The sequence below is a fragment of the Neltuma alba genome, unplaced genomic scaffold (genome assembly GCF_004799145.2).
Source record: "Neltuma alba isolate B1F8T4 unplaced genomic scaffold, ASM479914v2 tig00006298_pilon, whole genome shotgun sequence".
Classification (NCBI taxonomy): Eukaryota; Viridiplantae; Streptophyta; class Magnoliopsida; order Fabales; family Fabaceae; genus Neltuma; species Neltuma alba.
In genome coordinates, this window is record NW_021634414.1 from 37,856 (window position 1) to 62,409 (window position 24,554).

Consider the following 24,554-nt stretch of genomic DNA (forward strand, 5'->3'; position numbering starts at 1 on the left):
TTTCAGAATTAAGAGGTGTTTGGGTAACTCTAGAAATATTTTTCTGCAAATCAAGGTAAACTTCTCCACATAATTACTTTATATACCATAAAAGTACTTTTGAAACTGTGGTTTTGTTCTTACCCAAACACCCTCTAATAAAGTTAAATCTAACAAAAAGAACTAGTTCTTTATATAGAACTAAAGTTTGAACGCTTGTAAGGAGAAATATTCAGATTTAATAACAAAGAGTGCTTGAACAGGATCTTGGAGAGTGAATATTATCATGAAATTTCCCTCTGAATCCTACCTAGTTTTGCTTCTCGTCACAGTGCTTGCGGTTGCAGATACCTCCCATCTTCTTTCTTCTACAACTATGTGCCATATATTTTGATGATCTCATGGCTCTATAGCTTTCCTTTTTTTTTTTTTTTAATCGAGAAGGCTAAACAATTAGGTCACGTTTGGTATGAAGTATTAAGAATGAGAGATAATAATCAAGATTGAGATTGAGAAAATTTATTATAAGAGCGTTTGGTATACGAGGAATTGCTTGTTACTTGATCAAGTAATAAAATACTATTTTAATGAGTTTTTTTTTTATTACAATCCTAATTCTTACCTCACATTCTTAATGCGTGATATCAAATGTGACCTTAGTTTTATACAACATATTCACAGTACAAAAGATCAAACCCTCAAATGCTTATTTTTGGCGAGATTTAAGGAACAACAATGAGCATCTGACTATCATTTTGTTTGGCACATTGGAAAATTTGGCAGCCATGCCTCATTTTACATTAGAATATGGGGTGTTTGGATCATTTTTAACAAAACAAAGGTTTGACCATATACTACTTCTAGTTTTTAATATAAAACCCAATTAATCAGTTTGCAGATATCAATGAAGTTACTAAATTACTTTGAAATATCTATAGTTTTGTTTTTATCCAAGTTAATTTATCTCACTTATAAATTGATATATGATCGAATGATACATATAAGTATTAATATGGTATAATTAAGTAACTTAGTAATTTTTTTAATCTCTTCAAATTAGTCCACTGAGTTATATATTAAGGACTTGAAGTAGTATAATTTATTATGAAAATTTTAAATTATAAGAGTCAAAATCATAATTTTCTTGAAAACATATCCAAACCTAACACTAGGAAAACGGGCCGGCCCGTCATGGGCTCAGGCTCACAAGGTCTGACCCGTTTAAGCCTGAGTTCTAGAAATAAGTAATATTTTCAAACCTGGTCCATGAGATGACGGGCTCAGATTGGCCCGCGGGCTTTTGACCTGTTTAACTAAAATAAAATTTTTTGTTTTTGTTTTTGTATATTTTATAAAAATAATAAAAATGAAACAATAAAATTACTAATAAAATGCATAAATATAAATAAAATTAGGTCACAACATAAATATCATCATGTCTAAACATTTATCACAGTGTAATATAGTCTATTAAATAAACAAACTAAATATAAGACAGACATAAACAACTAAATAAGTACTAAGTTCAGTAAATAATTACAATGTGGATGATCTGGTTTAATTATAAATAATTAGCAAAAAAGTTTAGCTAACAAACATAGTATATATAAAGAATAATCATTCGTCCTACCAGCAAAAAAGAAAAGAGTCTATCATCCCTAGTTCTAAATTCGTTTCTACCTATAAAAATAATATAGATCTTTATTTTAATTCAAAAGATTATTTAATTAATTCGATTTCACGCATTAAAAAAATATGGGACAATGACAAATAAAGACCATAAAAATTACACATACAATATTTTAATAGGTTTTGACAATAACAATACATTTTTTTGAATATACCTAGTTTTAAATTCTGTAATTTTCACATTTTTTTGGTTATTTTTCCAAGCAGGACTTAACCCAACACCTTACGGCACGAGCTGACGACAGCCATGCACACCTGTATCCGCATTCCCGACAACTATAATGATCCCTTTTTTTTTTTGTGAAGGCTATATGTGTGAGTGTTGGGGTGAGTGAAATTAAAAATGTGTTATGTATAAAATGTTAGGATTTTTTTTAAGTTAAGGAAAAATATAGAAATTTTTTTAAAAAAATTATCGACAGGCTTAAATAGGTCGGCCAACAGCCCTACAGGGCTGGCTCGTTTATTTTTCAGTCCTACTAGGGTTGGCCTTTTTAAGCCCAACTTTCTTTTTAAAACTCCAAATTACAAGCCCGATTCTTAATTTAAACGGGCTTAAACAAGCCTGCCCAACAGACTCGGTCTATTTTTCTGGTTCTACCCAAACACCATTACACATGCTAAACATCATGTTAGGATGTGCCGCAAATGTGCATTAGAATTTCCAAGAGTAAAATTCCCTCTACTTGGCCGAACAAAAATATTAACTCCCAACGGCAACATTCATGTACCATTATCAATACAGGAGGTTTCTTACTACTTTCGATCTTTAATAGAAGAATTAGTTAATTAATTTGAATAGATTAAAGAAGTTTGTTAAGTTAATTATTTATAATAAATATGTATTATCTCTCCTAAAATATCCTTGCTAATCATGTGTATTAGTTAGAATTATCTCTTATATTAAGAACCGAAGATAATATAAGAACTAGATATATAATTTGTGAATATTAAGAATTTTTTGGTCTAAAGAATATTAAAAAATTAATTAAATCAGTTATTTTGTAATAAATAGATGTTTTCTTCTCAAAAATATTAACTCCCAACAGCAACATTCATGGACTATTATCAATACAGGAGGTTCCTTAATAATATCTGGTCCTTAATATAAGAGTTAGTTAACTAATTTGAGTAGATTAAAGAAGTTTGTTAAATTAATTATTTGTAATAAACAGGTATTGTCTGTCCTAAAATATCATTGCTAATCATGTGTCTTAGTTAGAACTATTTTTTCTATTAAGGACCAGAAGTAGTATAAGAGCTAGATATATAATTTGTGAATATTGAGAATTTTCCGTCCAAAGAATATTAAAAAATTAATTATTTGTAATAAATAAATGTTGTCTTTTGTGATATATTTATAATCATATGCATTTGAATTACCTCTTAATAATATCTTAACATAAATAATCACCATAAAAATTATTTAAGGATAAAATAGATAAATATTGGAGATAAAGTGAGTTGATGTCTTATATTTATAATTAAATTGAATCTCCAACCACTTTATATATATATGTATTAAAGACTGAAAGTAGCATATAATAAAATAATTTTATCCATAAATTATGAACGGGATAACTTATGTTTCATATTTTATTCAATAGACAAGGAAATACATAAGTTTAAAACCATAAAAGTACCAATAAAAAAAGAAAAACTACAGAAAGTAAAATTTATCACTAAACTAGTGCACAAAATAATTTATATATGTATAGATAATGCTTACATCAAATTTCTTATATGTATTATATCAAGTTTTCTAATTACATATGACTATGTGACCTATTTTTAAAATATTAGCATTTAATAATATTTAATAATGAATACATATAAGACATAAAAGGATATATAACCATATATGATTGGGAAATTTAACATAATGGATATAAAAAATTTAACCTAATTTACACACACATATATCCATGCATATTTGATATGTGTGTTTGTGTGTGTGTCTTTAATCATGTTTGATATAACCTTAATTAATTCTGTTCCATCACGGGGAAAATGACTTTGTGCATTGCTTCTTTCAGCATCAAGATTATTTACACAAGCAAATTGAAAAAAAATTCAAGAACCGGCAATAAAAGAATAATATACATATTAAAAATAAGGGAGAATTACAAAAGAAATAATTACTAAAAAAAAATCTCTATAACAACCTAAATAGCCTATTACATATACTCCTCCGGTCCTTAATATAGGACCCAATTCTTAAGTTGATTTTGGTCCTAAATATAAGATCCATTTATCATATTTATCAATTTTCTCTAAATTACCCCTATGGATACTCCCTCAACCATAATCAAGTAGAAGAGGGAGGGGGTATTAAGAAAGATGATTATGGTATTTTAGGAAAAATGTGTCACATTTTTTATAATTAACCAACTTACCTAACTTTCTTAATGTAATCAAATTAGTTAAATGGGTCTTATATTAAGGAGCAGAGGAGTAAAATGATAACTTCTGAAATTTGTTTTGTACTCCTCCGATCTTTAATATAAGACCTATTTAACTAATTTGATTAGATTAAAGAAGTTAGGTAAATTAGTTAATTATAAGAAAAGTGATACATTTTTCCTAAAATACCATAATCATCTTTTTTAATACCCCCTTCCTCTTCTACTTAATTATGGTTGAGAGAGTATCTATAGGGGTAATTTAGAGAAATTGATAAATGTGAGAAATATGTCTTATATTTAAAACTAAAATAACTTAATAATTGGGTCCTATATTAAGGACCGGAAGATTTTTTTTTTTGCCCCGAATCTCATTGTCTAAAAATGATAATGTGACTTAATAAAAAGATATAATATACTCCTTCGGTCCTTATATAGGACCCAATTTTTAAGTTGGTTGGTCCTAATATAAGACCCATTTATCATATTTATTAATTTTGTTCTCTAATTACTCCTATATATATACTCCCTCAACCATAATCAAATAGAAAAGGGAGATGAGGTATTAAAAAAGATGATTATGGTGTTTTAGGAAAAATGTGTCACTTTTTTTATAATTAACTAACTTACCCAACTTCCTTAATCTAATCAATTAGTTAAATGGATCTTACATTAGGATCGGACGAGTAATATTGTAATAACGTGAGAATCTCGGCTTCTTTGATGAAGTGGCGAGATTTTATATGATAAGTTGATATCACAGAAAAGAAAAAAAAAAAAAAAAAAGAAAGGCCGCTTTGAAGTGCCTTAATTGGCAGAGAATCAAATCTCGTTGTCCCACGGTACCCTGAGCCCCGTGAGTTCGCTCGCAGACATAGTCGAAGCCAAAAGCAAAAGCGAGGTCTCTGCGCCTCTATTCTTGTGTGCTCGGTTCCTTCTTGTGATCCCCTTCCTTGCACTTGCGGGGGTGTTCTCCACTCCTCGCCCTCTCCGCGCTTCGCGTCTTCGGAAGTCTTGACGAGAAGAAGAGCGTTGGTTGAAGAATCAGGCGCCGAATTCGTTGTTCTTGAGAGGCGGTGGGCAAGAGGGAGGGGGAGAGAATGTCGAAGAAGAAGGCTAGTGGCAACACCATGACCCTCAAAGACTTCCATGGAGGTTCGATTCCCACTGATCTCCCTCTCCCTTCCGCGCCCGGCGTGTAAGTGCCCTTTATTGCACTTTCCCTTTGTTTGATCTTCTTGATTCAAATTCGCAATTTTTTTTCTTATGTTTGTGAGATTATCCATAAATGGGTTATATGGACTATCTCCATTGATGCTCTTGTACTAAATGCTTGGATTATTATGGTATTTGAGGGAAATTGGATCTGTTGGGTGTGATTGTTTATACTTTATTAATGCTTTAGGTTAATATTTTTCCATCAATTTACGAATTTGTATGTGGAAAACCGTTTCTGACTTTTTAACCTAATTTTACAGAACCGGCAGAACTTCTGATCGTTCTGTGTATGACCGACCCTCCTCATGGGGAAATCCTATGGTTCGGTCCGATCATCGGTCTCGCCCACAAACGTCTCCGGCTACTATGCATTACGATGACAAAACCCCGTTTCTCACCCACGCTGCTCAAATTGGCCGGAATTTTGATGAAGATGAGCGTAAGCCACTGGATGGTATCTCAGCCCCTCGGAGAACAGTCAGTGATGACAGCGTTCGGGCTCCACCTTCTCGTGTTGAAATGAAGCCTGAGTCTGGAGTGGGAAGAAGTTCCTTGAGTCGGCAAGTAGCTCCAGTATCTCAAAATTCTTTTGGCACTGTGAATTCCTACTCCGCTAGGCTTACTGAGGCAATTCATGTGAGGGGGAGCTCTCAGCATGTTGGAGGAGGTAGTCAGGAGCAGGGAACTGGCGGAGTTTACCCAAATGTATGGGCAATGAGGAAGGAGGTGGCCAGTGCTGTTGAGCCAGAGCATTCTGCTTGGTCCAGTCCTAATGCAGTTTCCAAGTTGGCTCATGCAAGTGCTATTGATAAGGTGTCTTCTGGTAGATGGCAGTCGAAGACAGTCCACCATCAGACAGACGTTGAGGTGGTTAAATCATCTGAAGTAGAGAGTGCATCATATGGCAATGTTACCAGTAATAATGCCTACGGTAGGGTTGATGATTTGGGTGAAAAGGTGTATAACGATGTAATATTAGCAAGACAGGCTGAAAAGGGTCTTGTTATCGGTGACCAGATGCAAGGTGGTAGAAACGAGTTACTGGATTATGAGAGGTCTGGGGCTTCCAAGTACTCAGAAGGACGACCAAGAGGTATAGCTCATCACACTGATGTTGTTCAGCAGGATGGCAAACTTTGTGGGTCCGAGTTTCAACATTCAGTGCCTTCTGAACCAACAGAGCGACCTAAATTGAAGTTGATACCTCGGAGTGGGACAAAACCATTGGATAATCCAGAATCCCCTGTTTATGATTATTTACAGGTATCCATGCGGTCAACTTAGGGACTTCATTTTTCTGCATAACAAAGTGGACTTAACTATTTCTTTTATTTCTCTATTGAAGGGATCTGGTCGAATTAGTGATGCTGGGCATGTTGAAACTGTTCATCAGGTGCATGCCCATGCCAATCTAATGAAGCCTGTCTCAACTTTTAATGAGGTTGGGAAGGAGGTAGGACAGCGTCCAAAGCTGAATTTGAAGCCTCGGTCCCAGCCTCTTGATCAGTTGGAGGGAAATGTTGATAGAGAGAGGTAAATGTTAATGGTGTAGTGGTTTGGGAAATTTTTAACTTTGCTATATGCCTATTTCTTTGCATGTGTGCAAGTGACCTGCCTTCTGGGAAACATTTCCAGTGGGTCTAGAGACCATAATATTGTCATGTACCTTATTTTAATTGTTGGAAGAACTGCATTTGGATTTAAAGATGTAAGGATGCAGTTTTTCAAATTGTAAGATGTTCATAATTTTGTAAGAGAATTTAATGACATTGCATTAATTAATTTGAAAATACAAGTGATTGTCTATTTTGGTGAGTACGTCAGGTGCATTATTAGCCTGTAGTCCTCTACCCTAATTATTCTTGTAAGTTCTTTGAAATTTAGTGTCTGGTCGTTTGGTCTTTTAATTGCTTTCAAACTTCATAGCTTAGGAGTCTGAATTGCTTTTGGCAGAAGAAGAGTGCTTAACGGTACTTGTGTAAGAGGGTGCTCAGAGAGCATTTTCTTTGCTTGTGATTTTGCAAGTAGTATGAATAACTAAATTCCTGATGAAACCTGTTGATTTTTCCCCTTCTTTTTCTTGATTATGTTAACAAGGATTTTTAATAAAGAGGAATATGTTTTATTTTTTACATGCAGTCATCATAAACACTTCTGTAGCGTGAAAATTGAATAAAGTGATAAATATCTCAATGTAATCATCTAGTGTGACCTTTTTTTGTTGATTTCATTTTTCATCATTTGTTTTGCCTTCTATCGTAACAGAGATTTAGAAGACCTGTTATTATACCATTTTAAGCATCGATATAACTAGAGAAAGGGGATTATTATTTTTTGTTGTTGGACTTTTGTTTTCCTAAAACTCCACTTTTATGGTTTCCAATTACGAAGATTGAATGATGAATGATAAAAATGTCATCACAAAATCTGCCACAATTAATTTTTTTTTTATATTCCTTAAAACTAAAATGCATGTTATGGTTTCAACTTCCAACTAATTTTTTTTCTTTAAGTAAAACAATTAATGTGGATTTTGTGCATGTCAAGATCTTATGCATGCCTGTAAATGGATCCTTATCCCTGCACTTTTGCATTTGGCATATCACTATATACTCTTTCCCAGTGGGCCCCATCCGAATGTAATCTGCCTCCTTCTCTCCCATTTCCTGGGTTACATATGCATTATATTTTTTGGCCCCTTAACATATATGTCAAGCTTAGTGTCATTGATTATCATTACAAGCCCCATCCTTTAGGCACTATGGGCTTACAGCAGTGTTTGTAAGCTTTCATCAGTTTTTGTTGTCTGGTTCTGGCACTTGAATCTGCAGGTCAGATTTTTTTGAATACTCCTTGTAGATTGTATTTTTATTAACTCTACCATCTATAATTTAGACTTTTTTTTTTAAATTCCCTTTATTTTTTATCATCTTCATTTTTTTTTAATCCTCTTATGATATTTTGATCTATATTTTACCCTGAGTTATGTCATCTTGTCACCAGGTGGTGAAGGAAGAAATGATCATGTTGAACTTAATAGTATCCTGGATTTTCATCTTGTTTGTTTTTATTCAGTAATTTCACATGATTTGTTGTCTTATGTGTTGCTACATTCTGTGTTCCAAATGCTTATATGGATTTTATCCTTGTGCTTGATACTGATAATTGTTATTATGTCATGACATCCATAACCTTATCTAGTAACATAATATTTTCATAGTTAATACAAGCATAACGACATTGTTAATTTTCTATTTTATTAATGCTCAGCACGACAAGGATTAGATGAATAGGTATTTGAAACTTGAAGGATTGGTTTGATACCAATTAAAACACGGATCAAATTGCAAATTTGGGGAAAGTCTGTGAACTAAAAGCTTTGCTTTCACTATGTTTAATTTATTATTGCTTTTTGTCTAATTATGAAATTGTTGCAAATCATTCAGGAATGCTTTATTTGGTGGTGCTCGACCTCGAGAACTGGTTAGTTAAGTTTTTTTAGTATATTTTTTGGTTACATCAAGAGGGTTTTGAGCGAGGTCACTCACTAACCATACCGCATCTTACTCTTATCACTTGAACTCCTTTGAGGTGGCTAGTCTTTATATCTTCTGAATTAGTTAAAAACTGTTTATGTTTATTTTGGTTTTGGACAGGTTACATAGTATGAATTTGGATCTTCTAAAGTACTTCACCATGGTGGAATAGAGAGATGGAAACAAAATGATGGATCCTACTTTTGCACATATGAAGCCATATAAGTGGAACCCATTCTTTTGTTTCTATCTCTCTCTACTTCATTTTATGAAGTACTTCAGGGGGATCCAAATTCAGGATGACATATTTTCACTGCTTACTCCTTCAAAATGCAATTTTTCTTTTCTTAACTGAAATTCTTTCTGCTGTCATTTATTTGCCTAAACATTTTTGCTGTTTTGTCAATGTTAGTGATTGATGATGGTTCTTTTGTTTTTTTTTTTTTTTGCTTCATGTTTTTCATCTTGATTATGTCCACGATTTGTTTCCCAGGTTCTGAAGGAGCGAGGGATTGATAATGTTGCCATTAAGGATTATGATGTGGCTGAACATTCAAATAGGTAGGTAGTTGTTTTGCGTCTGATTGTAATTCATTTGTCTTTAATGGGGATCAAATTCAGACGTAGGTTTTTCTTTTGCTTTTTCTTCTTTTGTTATTAGGGTTGAATATAATATTGGGAGGGCTGAGAATGTTCCAGATCGGTCAACCCATGTTGAGAAAACCCAGAATACCCTTCATGATCAAAGGGCCATAAAAAGGCCGGAAAAGAAGGAGCAAAGGGTGGAAGCTGAGAGGGGCAATGGGCAGAGGAGGAATTGGCGTGGTGATAATCGAAGGAACATGAGGGAGACTGAAAGGCAGCAGGTCTCTGAGAGGCAGCCTTCGCCTGAGACATGGCGTAAGCCTGTTGAGGAGTCAAAATCATCTTCTGACATGGGTATGCGGCACAATAAAGCAGCTTCAGCAGTTGAACTTGCCCAAGCATTCTCCAGATCCATCTCTGATCCGAAAGCAGATGATCGGTTTTCCAGTCAAAGGGGTCTGAACGGTGGCCGCGCACGGATCCCATTTTCACGGCTTGTTGGCCCTCCTGCGAGACCCCAGATCAATGGGTATTGACTATATTGGCCTAGAGAGAAATTGGGACATCATCAGAGATATATTTCCTGGAGACATGGCAATTGTTACATGCAAGTGGCGAAGTTGCTGGGAACTTCTCTGGTTTTTATTTTCTCATCCGCAGACATGAGTGAGAAAACAGTGAGAAAATTATTTGTTTGCTGGTTAGCAAACTCCAGATATGGCATTGCCAATTCTACAATTATCATTTTACTTTGTTTCTGTCCTTTTTCCTTGCCCTTCACCATATGCGCCCAATCCCAAACAACTGTACTTCATCATTATGGAGGAGGTGATGAAAGGGCTTTTGCCTACCTTATTTCAGTATTTAAGGTCTTTTAGGTTCTAGCATGATCTATAGGAGGAATGAAATATTTAATTGATCATTTTAGTTTCTTCATCTTGGGCATGTGGATGGTTTGTGCTTGAAATTTCAGAAAGGAAGTTATTATCTATCCACCTTTTATTGCCAATCTGATCCTCTACACTGATAAAAAAAAAAGATACTCTTCCGGTTTTAAATATATGACTCTTTTTGTAGTGTAACTTACACTTTGAAAAGAGTCTTAATGAGGAGTAGTTGTATATGGATAACACACAAAATTCCCTTTAAAAGAGGGAAAGCCCAAACCCATATTCTAAAATATTGAAATGACAGAAAATCGGGAGCTGCTGATTTGAGACTTGTTTAACTCGAGAAATTTACCTACACGCACTTCTGCCTATTGCTCTCTTGTTGAGTTGCTTCCATCGCTTTCAATGACTTCTCACCTCTCCACACCGCTCAATTCACCCCAATGCCCTTTTCCAACTTGACAAGGCTTGAGTTGAATGGGGCTTCCTCATTGTAATTACCAATTGCTGCGGAGGAATTCAGAAGGAAATGGAGGACGGCTGTCTATATAAAGAAGGCAATGTCTAACTTGGTAGAGGACATTTTGGGATAGGGCAGGCAGGGATTTACGATTGGGATTAAAAGTGTTTGAAAACGTAGAGGGTGACATCAACCTGGAGTTTAGAGGTTGAGGAGCAAAGGATTCGAATTCTTATCCACATGACCAAGTAACAAGAATTCTTATGATTGATGTCAACCTGAATCGGTTGAATATTATGAATTCAAATTACCGAGCGAAACACATTAGGTTTGAATCATATAGTTTGATTAATTTAGAATAAAATTACTGAATTTTCTTTGAAGTTTGTCATTTTTCATTTGAGGTTTTATCTCACTTTATTTTAATAGTATGAAAAATCTTAAACCCAAAGAAATAATTAACACTCCACGCTATGAGGTCCTCTTGCCAGTTGACCTCGTGGAGGGTGATATGATCATATGTGCTTCAAGATCATGCTCCCCTGATGGAATGCAAGTACGGAATTTGATTTTGGGTTGAAAGTTATCTAAACACGGTTTTGATGAAAGTACTTTATTTTCTCTAATGTGAAACCAAACATAGCTTTAAATCTACTTGTGGAACTCTAAAATCATTCTTGGGAATTGTAAAATTGATGATAAAGTTGCTTGAAACTGCACAAGTTGGTAATGCAATGCTTCTTTTGTGTAGTGTTACGTCTCTTAATTCTTAAACCAAGAGAATTGCCAGTCATAAATAAACTTTGTGGTAGAGGGCAAACGGGATGGCTTTGGCACGCATGGAGGTTGCTAAAGCCCTTGATACTAACATGCCACATTTTGGATTAAGTTTACAACGATACATCAATATTCAATGGTTAACCAAAACTGATCAATTCAGAGAAATCAAAGAGATGCAAACTAAACTACATTACAACTGCAAAATCAAAGGGCTTTGGATAAATAAATGATTTGGGGCAGTTTGTATTTGCCGCAACACACATTCTATTCCTCCAAAACTTCTTCTTTTTGTGAATTTTTTTAAGGCATGGGATTGGACTCACCCACAAACCAAGAGAAGAAAAACTAGCTAGTCACACAGAACCCAGTTGCTTGTCGGTCACAACTAGCCATTTGCACATGCTTAGAAAAATTCTCACGTGGTTAATACTCTATCCCAGCCAATGACCTAGGCACACTGATGGCTCACACATGAAACTAGACACCCTATGTATTGAAGCTAACCTAGCATAATAGGTATTACTCACCAGACGAAATAATTTGGCAAAAAGATTTAATAAATTGATGACATCATTTATGATGAGATATTTTGTGTTGTCCTACATGACGCCAACATCCTTAATTCTCAGTGGAACTTGAAGGAAACAACTTAAGGAAGCCGTGGCTTTTGAATGATGAGTTGGTTCCTGCATAGTAATTGAGAACGTGAAAGGCTGATGATAAAAAATTTTAGCTGTTATTCAAACAAGTTTCCTTTTCCTGCCTTCCTTACCCCACAAGTTTGTGGAAGCAACCTATGTGTGCTAGTTTCATCAAATAGACGGTATTTTAATTACTCATAAATGAACTAAAATAGTTAATAAATTCTTAAAAAATTGTATAACTTAATTTCTATAATTGTTTTTCTTAATTAATTTTTATGATTTATTTCAAATTTTGCATAGCCACGAGGGTATGATATTGTTTATAAGACTCGTTTGTGAATGTCTACTACTTAGAATAATTTTAAATCTTATAATTTCAAATTGTCTTATAATTTTTTGAGTATAAATGGTCTTTATAGTTTTATAAGGATTTGGATTTGTTAATATAGGTAAATATAAGAACAAAAATAAAAACCCATTAAAAATATAAAGTACAAAGCAAAATTAAAACCTATTAAAAATATAGGATCACGATCAAGGTGGTGTTTGGCCAACTCAAAAAGTATTTTTGAAAAACATCTTTTCGTAAAACGAGACAAACTCTTCAATATATTTATTTCGTATACTATAAAAGTACTTCTAAAATCATAGTTTGGTTTTTATTCAAACACCCTCTAAATCTCATTAAGAATTTGCTGAGCTGGATGTGCCTCTCACTGACACGTGGGATTAAAAGCCATGCAACCACACCATTCAAGCAAACCACAGTGTCTCTTGGTCCCTTGAGAGAGAGCCTTGACATAGGAAATGACCTTGATGGCTAATGGGCGACAAGGCTTCAAGTCTGTTTGGCTTAGCGGTTTATGGGTTCAAAAGCTCGTCATTTAAGCTCAAAAGCACGTTTAGCAATTTTGAGTCTGTTTTGTTGACCTTTTGGTTCATCCTACTTATGGGTCAAAAGTTAAATTTAGATGCACGATTCCCTTAAGGTATGTTTAAATTGGTATTGGATAACATTGACTTTTAGTCCAACTAAGTTTTGTAATTGAAGTTAAAGTAAAAGTCAGTTAGGATATGTTTGGATACGTGCTTTTAAAAATTCAGTTGAATAAGTTAAAAGTTGTTTGGATGATTAATAAAAAAGTTAGTTTAGTTGTAAAATGATTGAAAAAGATATGCATTTTATTGAATAGTAGTGTTTGAAATTTTATATTTTTAATGTGATAATAGTTTAAAAAAATACATAAAATTATTATGATAAAATATAAATAGTTTATTTGTGAAATTATTAAAAAATATTGTTACGGAGAAAATTTGAAAACACATTGTAGACAAATTTGAAAACACATTGTGTATATAATTAATTAAATATATATAATGGACAAACATGAATATAAATTAAAATTCATTTGGCTTGAATAAAAACTCATTATGCTAATAAAGAAGATGAGACAGAAGGGAAAATATAAGGGTAAATCTGGGATGCTCATTTTTAATGATCAACGTTTGAAACTGCAGTTTGAAAAATCAGATTTTCCTCCATTGAGTTCAACTGAAGTTAAAGGCCAGAAGTCGGTTAGAAAAGTTCGTCCAGTCAAATAATGTTTTTTGTTCAATTCAGTTTGTAACCTCGTTTTACTATTTCCAAGAAACTTTTGCCGCTAGAAATGGGGCAATCCAAACATGCACTTAAGCATTTCAGAGGGCCAAAAGTTAAATTTAGATGCACGATTCCCTTAAGCATTTCAGAGCTGCTTATGAGCTTATTAACTCTGCTTATAGTGGTTGGTATTCTCTGCCTTCTCCCTCATTTTGTCTCACGCTTCTCCCTCACTCTCCTTGCCAATTTCGAGCTCATCTCCTCTCCTCCGTAGCTTCGCTGGAAGTGTTGGTCGCCGTTGCCAGTTTGTGCTCACTGTGGGGAAGATGCGGTCGATCTGTGCTCGCCATTCTTTCACTTCTCGTCTTGTCCGATCTGTGCTCCTCTGTCGAAGTCGCGATCGACGTCTCCAACAAGCCGTACTCAGAGCTGTCACTACCCCTATCGGATGTTTGATAGGTTTTGTCTGATCTTTTGAACATCTGAAGCTATTCCGATGGGGAAGCATACGCATGGCCATTTGGGGAAACAACTTTGAATGACCACTTGATTTGATATTTTAAATAGCACATTTGAATAGCCATTTGCCTATTATTTACGCTCCATTCTTTTACCATGTCTGTGTTTGATTCTTTTATGATATTTTGCTTGTTTTATTTGTTGTTCTTGTGGAATGAGAGAGAACGAAAAAATGTAGAAGAAAAAAACAGAGCAAAGGCAGGTCGGTGGTGTTGAGTCATTGAGCTAGGTCGATGGTATTAAGCCATTGGGCTGTTTGTGTGTGTGTATATTACTAGATATTGGGCTTTTTCTATGTATAGTGCCAATAATAGAGAAATTTACTAACAAGTGTTAGTCTAAGTAGAAGGAACTTTTGTACCAAAAAAAAAAAAAGTAAAAGAAACTTGGATACCTTAAACATTATGTCTTGGGTTCAATCTTTGGAGCGGTATGTATAGAAAAAAAACTGTTAGGAGGGGTCCCGCTAGGACACCTGATAATACCTTGAGAGATTAGTCTCTTCGAGTTGATCTTTAAATTAGTGGGCTTTCACTTTATAATTTAGTATTTGCTCTTTACGTACACTTAATATATACGTAAATAATTTTTAATTTTCTAAAATTATTTTTCATTTAATATTCACAAATAATTTTTTATTCATTAAATTTAAGTTCTTCCTATTAAAATAATTTAAAACTATTATATTCTTTTATTATTTAATAAAAGTAGTATCAATTTTGATAAGTTTACTAACAAAATTTACATATTCAATTACAACCCAAATAATTTTTTATAAAAGTATTTATACATCGCTCACATCTACAATGAGATTTGAATAAGCCAACTCCTTATCAAGCAGACCAACTCTTATTAGTTTATTTAATTTAATTTTTATCTGATTTAACTTTTTTAAAAATCAAATTGAAAAATTTTTCACCCCAACTTATGGTATGTATGATTCTTTCTAGAAATTTGAGTGCTTTTGTAAACCCGAGCCCCTTAACTACTTTTTGTGTGATTGTCAACTTGCAGCACATCCACCGGTTATGCAAATCTTTTAGTGAAAGTGGACAGTGGACTGTTGATAAACATGTGAATGATTTCACTGGTTGGATTCGGGTTTTCAACTATTGAGAATGCGAGAAAAACTAACAAAATCAATATGCATTCTGATTCATATTTCGTATTATTGGTTAGTTTGCCTTTTTTCCTTAAATAATGAAATTTGATTATCCAAGTAGTCTACATTCATAAAAAAGAGATGCATGTTTGTATACTAGACATGTTAAGATTGACATTGTCCCATCATGTAGTAATTTATACACCACATTGAGTCTTTTGCCATCCCCTTTCATGCTGTCACTGCCATGTGGAGGAGGCAGGGACGAGTTATTAGAATTTCATAAACAATGGGGATTAAGGGGGCAAATAGAGATAATAATAGGGACTAATTTATATGTTTCTGAAGTATAAGGACTTGTTTGGAAAAAAAGGTGCAAAGTAGAGAGGCTAGTCAATTAGTTTTCTCAATAAAATAACATTAGGATGTCTAAACCATTATAATGACAATGTTCTAATCATGATTGACATAATTTTCATTAGAACACCGTCGCTAGGAGTTTGTTTTTGTAATGTGGGTATGGAGAGTGGATGTCAGAGGAAGTGCATGCTGTAATAATTTCCAAATGACTGCAAGGATGTGAAATGGGTAACGAACCTTCCATGAAGAATGCCATGCCGGAAGTTGGTGAAGATTAATGAAGGGCATTAGTTGATCTATGAGTTAGTTATGTATCTAGGAGCATATTCTTTAAGACAGTTAGTTAGTTAAGGGATGTTGGCGGTCAAGCATTGTAAAACTAGATTTAAGTACTATATATCAGGGCATGTACTCTACATGAAAGAAATGAAATTTAATATTACTTTTCTCTTATCTCCTCTCTTTTATTCTGCATGCTTCCGTAACTAACGGCATCAGAACAAACTAAAGTTTATCAAAGTTTGTCAATGGCACAATCCCACTGACTAAAAATGTAGTCAGTGTCTGCATCACTTTCAGATGGGTGTGGAGTCTATTTGGAACATTAGTGACATGCTTTCTTCTGTGGATTCTTGGTCTGAATCAAGAGTTGGATGCATAGCTGATTTTCTATCTAGTGGAAACTTAAGAGAACAATGAGTGATCTGTAAAGTGTTTTGTGTCTTTCTCAGTCCTTCTAGTTCTGCTGAAACCTCTCGCATTGTGGGCCTCTTCTTCCCATTGAGTTTCACACATCTCTTTGCGAGATTCACAATACTGAGAATATCATCTTTCCTTGCTTCATGAACAACTCTGGCATCTAAAATTTCAAAAACTTGGTCCTTCTTCATCAGAGCAATAAATTCTGAGACAAGGTTCTGACCTTGATCTTCTTCAGAGAAGGTAATCGGTTTCCTTCCAGTAATGAGCTCTATAAGTACAACACCAAAACTGTATACATCACTTTTATCTGTGAATTGACTGGACTGGAAGTATTCAGGATCAAGGTACCCAAAAGTGCCTTGTACCATTGTGGTTAAGTGAGTCCTATCATTTGGGACTGATCTTGAAGTCCCAAAATCAGATACTTTGGCACTGTACTTGTGATCCAAGAGTATATTGGAAGTCTTGATGTCTCTATGAAAGACAGGAATGGAAGCTGCAGAATGCATATAGGCCACTGCCCCGGAAACCTCACAGGCAATTCTAAGGCGGATGTCCCATGAAAGCTTTCCTTCAAGTTCCTGGTTATGGATGTGGTGAGAAAGTGTTCCATTGGCAATAAATTCATATACTAATAATGGGGCTTCAGTCTCTAGGCACCAACCCAAGAGTTTGACGACGTTTCTGTGGTTTATTTGTGATAGAATCACCACTTCATTAATGAAAGTCTCAATTTGGCTTCTCACAATTTCTTTCGCCTTCTTGACTGCAACAATGGTACCTTCTGGTAACATTCCCTTATAAACAGTTCCAAACCCACCTTGACCAAGAAACCTACTTCGGTTGTAGTTATCTGTTGCTCGTTCCAACTCTTCTGCCGTAAAAAGTCTTGCTTTGTCTCCATTTTCGTAACATGACATCTTTTCTTGCAGTAGGAGGCCCCCATTTTGCTTGAACAATTTTTCCTTGCGAGCTCTTTCTTGCTTTTGTTTTAGGCATTGATATAACTTGCGACCCAACAGAAATAAGCTTAGCAGGCCAACACCAACGCCAACACCTGTAAGGACATGATCAAAAGTGCAATGGAGTAATTCTATGTTTGCAGACAAAAGATAAGGTACCTTGAAAGTATGAGTTCTGCGAAAAGTGATCATCCCAATTACAGTACATTGCATAGTTTCATCAACCATCCTCGAAAAATAAACTCCACAATTTATCAAGTTTTTGATTTTATTTGCTACTTAAACAAAGAAGGTTATCTTGGAGCCAATAGTCGGCTTGGACATCTTCGTTGTGGTCTTGGCGCAAGGGTACTCTTGAGTGTTGGTTTAAAAAACAAATCCGACAGTTTCCTTTTAATTTGGGTTGTTGTTATTTGAATTCAACTTCATTTAAAATTTTAAACAGATGTGATTGTTTGTTCAGAATTTAAAGGGCCAACTAACTTGTTAGTTCATATAATTTTACTAAATTTTTAATTAGGTCCCTATAGTTTACAATTTCTTAATTATAAGCATCAGTAAAAGGAGTGGAAATAGGCTGGACGATATGTCAAGGGTCTATAGCCTGACTTGTTTCTAAATAGAAAAAAGCCCTGGCCTCTTTGATGACTTGTTTAGCTTAAAAGGCTAGGCCTAGACTCTTTCCAAAGATGTTAATCCTATTAGGCCTGGCCTGACCTGTTTATTTATCTTAATTAAAATTTTAATTTTGTACTTATATATAGTTTTATTTCAAATTTTAATATATACTTGTAACTTATTTTTGATAATATTAATCGTAATTAAAGTTTAAAATATTACTTATGACATTAAAATTTAAATAAAATATAATAATAAAAATTATTATTATGTAGTATGTACATTTTACTTTTTTTTTTATTAGCCTATGTATTTTTTATTACGCATTTTGAAATTTTTAAAATTACAGGCTTTTTTAACAGACTCAGGCTAGGCCAGGCCTTTGCATAGATCAGGCTAAGGTTGTAAAAAAGCCTATAACAGGCTACAGACCAAGCTCAGACTAGCTTGTTACTAAACAGGCATGACCTGTTTAGGATAAAGTCTGGCTTATTTCCACCTCTAATCAGTGGATGCTATTAATCAGGGCTCGTAATCTATTAATTAGGGCTCATGTGGATACTAACTAAGCAATTGTCTCTCTAGTTCTTATTATAAAAACCTTCTAATTAATTTACACATATAAATAAAAATAGTCAAAAGTATTAAACTTATCATAAAATTCAATTGATTTCTAATATTAGCATAATTAATTACGCTAACTTCCAAAATCATATTAATCATACTCCTACTATTCTTATTGAATATGGGCATATAAGAAAAGAATATTTAATGCTTATTAATACTATTAAAGGGTCTTATAAAAATGACAACATATTCCTTCTACAAAGGGTCCCATAATAGGGACTAAAAGGGGTATAGAAGTTGCTACAAAAATATAGACTAAAAAGTTTTTTTAAATAAAATGATGAAATAATTTTTTTATTATCAACATAGAAAGAAAAAAATTGTTATGCTCATAATTGTATTCTTGTACCATTTGTAATCTATAATCTAATTTAGTTGATTTTAATTTTATTTAGATTCATGTGGCAAAATCAATCAAGTTGTATGCAGGTTGAGAGTGACATCATGCTAATGCTCTTTCTCCTACGTTATGAGTACAGGGGCTAATACTTTTAATTAAGGAAACTATAAGGACCCAATTAAGAAAGAAGTACAGGAACCTAATTAAAAATGATGCTACTTAATTTGCCCAAATTTAAAAGAGATTACCTAGGGAAGCAACCAATTTGACGGGGAAACGATCAGGATCAGGATCAGGTTGAATATGATCACAATTGAGAGTGTTGGAACTTGAATCTGGATCGTATTCCTCGGAGAATGAGCAGGTGCAGTAGAATAAATGCGGATTGAGTTTACAAGAGGAGGGTTTGCGGGGAACTAAGAGAGTTGTGGAGATATTGATAGTAGTGTTCGAATGCAACTGGTTAGCAGTCATCAGAGTCTGTGGATTCGTACCATAGTCCTCTGCGATTGACTCGAGTGAATCCCCAGGGTTAACCGGGAGAACCAGCAGGGAGTAAACCCCATCTGCGATCTGGTCAGTGGTGGGGCAAGCGCATAAGACGGGAACTGAAATTTCATCACCAATAGTGAGGTTGAGGGCGTCAAATCCGTAATTTTGCCGGACTATCATCTGGCAAATGGAGAGGTTTTGATAAGAAAATACGGTCAACTCATAGTAGGTGTCACCTTTCTGCACCGCATAAGAAACGGGATGCTGGTAGATACCACCCAAACAGGAACAATCAATTGGAACAACAACGATTTGATTAGAAGGAATGTGCTTGGTGTTGCTTGATAGGTTGTTGAGGGAAGCTATGGATGATGCATGGGAGTCAAGAAGATTGGCAATGGTTAGAGCGGTATTATAGCGAGGATTGGATCTGTAAGCAACGTAGGAGGTGCATGAATTTTGGAAGCCGTTGCACTTGTATCCTAATTTTGTTGTCTCGTTGAAAGTGCATTGTGCGTCGGTGACCGGGTCAGGTTGGCAGCAACAATGGAGGGATTGAGAAAGCACAAACAGGAGCAGTAGAATGTGAAATGAAGGAAGCTTCATGACTTCAGACCAGAGATGGGTTGCATTGGTATTGTTCTCTGACACACACCCACACATATATACATGAGTGTGGCAAATTTTTCAAAATTGGTGAGGAAGGCAATTTGAAAACTACATTGTTGACTGGTTTGAGTTGACTTCAAATCAGAATAAGCCTGAAGTGTTACTTTTATACGCGTTCTCTCTCTTTTGAGCACCGTGGAGTCCTTTTTTCTTGGCCAACCTTTTTTCTTTTTTTGATAAAATAAGTTATACAACTAAAGTTATAAGAGTTTCGGGGGAACGGGGAATAAATAAAACATCAGTTTTGTAGAGGGAATTATTAGAGTAAGATCTAAGTAGTACAGTGACATCCTTTTCCAAGGTGCCACAAAAGTCAGAATGGGCAAGAAAACTATTTAACAGATTTTTCTTGCATGTGATGACATTGATGTGGCTCAATGGTGCAGAGAATGTTTGAGGAAAAGCGTTAATCTTAGACAAGAAATGCAAAATAGAGTAGGGGTAGAAGAATGTTGTTTCACCCATATGAACGATTGTATTTCACAGTGACCAAGGAAAATTGTGGCTATGCAAGAGGTATGCCTTCTAGACTTAACCGATTGTCCAGCCCTGCTGATTGAAGAATATAGCGGGGATTGCAACAGGGCAGAATAGTTGTCTGAATTGTATTTATAGCATGTATTTTTTCTCTCTTAGCATTTATTGTACGTGTTTATATGTAACTATGAAAGTCCATGCCTGTGCACGTGTTTGAAAAATTTTTGATTTATAATGAATTTCTGTCCAATTGGTGGCTCAAGGAAGCAAATGCTTTACCCCACATGTTGGGATATGCTCAAAGGCAGTTTCGTGAAGACATGCTTTGTTGGCAAGAACGGAGTGATTGAGAAATTGCAGAAAACTTGAAGGGAAGCTTCATGTGTTCTGATTAGTGATGAGTTTGAAGTTCAATGGGAGAGGAAGAGAATTCCTACACGAGAGTATTGTTGACCGAGTTAAGTTGACTTTTTTAGGGCGTATTTGGTTGGAGAAGAGGAGTATTTGGTTAAAATTTTTTGGAGGGGAGTCCCTCATTTTGGGTCCTTCCAGAGGTGAGTCAAATTTATTGACTATTTTGTTCTTATGATATTTGTAATATTTTATCAATGCTCATGAGAAAAATAAAAATAAACTTCTCCAAAGCAAACTAATTTTAAATAATTTGCCTTTATGATTTTTGTGATATTCCAAGTTTTAAAATATATTGTTATATTAATTAGAAATAAAAAAATCATTATATCAGTATTTTACATGTATTGACAATGTGTTGGAATGAGAATGAATTGTAATAAATTATGCAGTTTGAATTAAGGGGTAAATTAATTTATATAACATAAATAAAAATAATATATAAGGGTAGAATAATAAATTAATCATTGCTTCCTTCTCTTCCTCTCTTAAACTAAATAAGGGATCATTAAAAATCTTTTCTCTCCACTCCTATCTCGGTGCCAATTTTTTTCTATTGGATAGCTAAACATGAGCCAAGGTGGACCCTAGTTTTTTTTTTTTTGGCCCAAACTAAGGCCAACACCTTCAATAGCAATTCATTTTCCTTGAATGAAAAGGCAAATTCACAGCTTGGAAATTAAAATACAAATAAAAACAAGAGAACAATTAAATTGATCCATCTTTATCCATTTTCAAGAGTATAACAATGAGGTGGGATCAACACCAAGTTGTCCTCGTAGTAGCGCCATTCATCATGCTTGGATGAAGTCCCAAGCTTTAGCTTGGTGTTAATATGTTTGTGTGCTTGTGTTTAATTGTAGAAAATTAAAAAAAAAAAAAAAACTGAGTTGGGGATTCTGAAGAATAGGCATGTCCTCATTCTGATGATAGGCTTCCTTAACCAGGAAATTAACATGGATAATCTTGCGTGGCGTTTAACTCACTTTGATATCCCAGTAGTAAATCACACTCCTTACCTCATTGATCTTTTGTTCTCAACGGATGGTTAGCTCCTATCCATCTAACATTATTAGCTGCAGAACTTTCAATAACTATTCATCTACATTAGGAAATGACACCAGCAAATTGCAAGACTTCAGCCCACGGATTGGTTCCTTTCAACTGCATTTTCTCTTCATTGTGAATGATTCCTATGTAATTATGAATCATTCATATCAAATTTTAACAGTACACATTAATACTGTTAGTTTTAAGAACCATCCCATCAAATTTAATTTGACAGTCAAAAAGTCAATTCAAAATTAATGAAGAATTCCACTGTAAACTTATGATTTATTTATCATATTATATTATCATCAAAGACTTGTATGTTTATTATATTTTAATCAAGTAATATAATTAAACCAAAACAATTTCCCAAATTCTTTTCTTGCATAATTATGCTTATTCAACAAAAATGAAATGTCATGTTCTTTTCTTTTTCCCTTTTGATGAAGAACAAAGGAAAACTAAAACTTAACAGAAACAAAGAAAATAAGAACAGGTCTAGCCAAGTCCTAATGTGCATTTCAATAGACTGGGAAACCATACAGCCCTCCTAATGTCCATGAGAGAATGTGAAAGATTCCTGGCTGTGAAACTTTGCTCAACATTCCACTGATTGAGTGAGCATGCTCAAGATTCCTCTGCTCAAAATTGATGTCAGAGGAAGTGCATGCTGTAATAAATTTCAAATGACTTCAAGATGTGGAATGAAAAAGGAACCTTCGATGATGAATGCCTTGCCACAAATTAGTGAAGATTAATGGAAAATTTTCTGGCTTAAAGACAGTTAAGTTAGTTAAGGGATGTTAGTGGTCAAACATTGTAAAATTAAAATTAGTTTAGAAGCATGTACGGATGAAAGAAATGAAATACAATCTTACTTTGCTCTCATTTGCTATCTTTCTGTTCTGCGTATGCTTCTGCAATGTCATGCAGTCATGGTACCAGAGTAATTCCTGTCTGTTCTTTCTTGCTGCACCTTCTCGAAGTTTGTTAATGGCACAATCTTGTCGTAAGGATATGGACCCTATGTACCGAAAAAGGGAAACAATGTTGTAGGTGTCTGGTTCACTTTCAGATGGATGTGGAATCCGCTTGGAGAAATAATGACATGCTTTCTTCTGTGGATTCTTGGATTGTTTCAAAAGAAGAGATGGTGTCCTTATCATTTGGAAGCTCATGAGAGCGTTCAGTGACCTCTTAATAAGCATTTTGTGTCTTTCTCAGCGCTTCTAGCTCTGTTGAAACCTCTCTTACTGTAGGTCTCTTCTTCCTATTGAGTCTCAAGCATCTCATTGCAAGATTTGCAATGACAAGAATATCATCTTTCCCTCCTTCATGAACAACCCTAGCGTCTAAGAGAGATTTTTTGGACAAAAATTTTAGAAAAGATGATTTGTTTATGACATTTAGGGATACCACTAAGAGAGTTTTTTTTTTTTTTGGGTACAAAAGATAGAAGCTGAAAATAAATTAGAACACTGGGGATTGAGATCCCAAAGCCTCTTTATCTAACGCCAAGAGAGATTGTTTCTTATAAAAAAAGATAGAGGGAGTATTAATATATGGAACCCATTTTCATTCAAATACTTGTACTTAAATTTGTAAATTTGGGTTCTGAACGACACTCAAAGAACCCAAGTTTACAGGTCCCAATATGTGAATTCACTACACTGCAAATTTAACAACGTCAGTATGGCTATTTTTTTTTTTTTTTTTTTACCAGAAGTCAGTATGGCTAATTCAGTTATCAAAATTTAAGGGTTCCCCCCCCCCCCCAAGTTGTAGAGAAGGACTTCAGTTCTTTATAGTAATTTGAGAAATCCAGCCATTCAACACATGAAATAACATAACTTATGGTTTTGGTCCTTTCAGCATAATTTTGTCTAGAAACAATTATGAGGTCCTCGTGGGGTCCATGACAGCAAATAATGGAGTCATTAAGAAATTGCAGAGAGAAGAGCAGAATGTGAACCTGAAGGGAAGCTTCATGTGTTGACACTACAGAGGAGTTTAAAATTGAATGGGAGGGAGAGGAGAATTCCAACACAACAGTATTGTTGACCGACTTACATTGACTTCAAGCTCAAGGTGGGCGCTCAATTGTTTTTCAGACGAAGGCCAACAATCTCAATAACACGTCATCTATATGACCAAATCAACTACATTTTTTTCCCTATTATATTTTATAATCAAGTAATATGATTAAAAAAAAATATTAAAAAACTCCCTTTTTTGGTATAATTATGCTTATTCAACAACAAGAATCATGTTCTTTTCTTGTTCTCCGTTGATGAAGAGCAAGAAAAGACTCATTGATAGAAACAAAGGAAACTAAGAGCAGGTCCTTTTTTTTTTTCTTTTGACCAGAAACTAAGAACTGGTCTGAACCTATGCTCAAGATTCCATTGCTTGACGAGCTGTATAATGAGCATATTAACTGCA

At 34.4% G+C, this 24,554-nt stretch overlaps 2 protein-coding genes across 3 annotated transcripts; one reads left to right on the forward strand and one right to left on the reverse strand.

The window, feature by feature from the left end:
• The first annotated feature begins 4,866 nt into the window (after positions 1 to 4,866).
• On the forward strand, positions 4,867 to 9,971 carry LOC114750045 (uncharacterized). 2 transcript variants are annotated; one of them, XM_028938589.1, is made up of 6 exons: positions 4,867 to 5,268; positions 5,549 to 6,551; positions 6,634 to 6,821; positions 8,735 to 8,771; positions 9,318 to 9,385; positions 9,486 to 9,971. In XM_028938589.1, exons 1-6 carry the CDS (start codon positions 5,171 to 5,173, stop codon positions 9,943 to 9,945), a joined length of 1,854 nt encoding a protein of 617 aa, XP_028794422.1. In that variant the 5' UTR covers positions 4,867 to 5,170; the 3' UTR covers positions 9,946 to 9,971. The 2 variants fall into 2 exon arrangements, with proteins under 2 accessions (XP_028794422.1, XP_028794423.1); XM_028938590.1 differs by having other exon boundaries at positions 4,868 to 5,268; positions 6,682 to 6,821.
• A 6,368-nt stretch (positions 9,972 to 16,339) lies between these two features.
• On the reverse strand, positions 16,340 to 20,111 carry LOC114750043 (wall-associated receptor kinase-like 22). Its single transcript, XM_028938587.1, has 2 exons — positions 19,262 to 20,111; positions 16,340 to 17,523 (listed from the first exon to the last, which is right to left on the reverse strand). Exons 1-2 carry the CDS (start codon positions 20,109 to 20,111, stop codon positions 16,340 to 16,342), a joined length of 2,034 nt encoding a protein of 677 aa, XP_028794420.1.
• Positions 20,112 to 24,554: the final 4,443 nt, after the last annotated feature.

Coding starts and splice junctions, on each gene's coding strand:
- LOC114750045 (XM_028938589.1), top strand. CDS start 5,171: ATGTCGAAGAAGAAGGCTAGTGGCAACACCATGACCCTCAAAGACTTC. Junction 6,822..8,734: donor GGAAATGTTGATAGAGAGAG/GTAAATGTTAAT, acceptor CAAATCATTCAG/GAATGCTTTATTTGGTGGTG. Junction 8,772..9,317: donor GTGCTCGACCTCGAGAACTG/GTTAGTTAAGTT, acceptor TTTGTTTCCCAG/GTTCTGAAGGAGCGAGGGAT.
- LOC114750043 (XM_028938587.1), bottom strand. CDS start 20,111: ATGAAGCTTCCTTCATTTCACATTCTACTGCTCCTGTTTGTGCTTTCT. Junction 17,524..19,261: donor CAAATTGGTTGCTTCCCTAG/GTAATCTCTTTT, acceptor ATGTCCTTACAG/GTGTTGGCGTTGGTGTTGGC.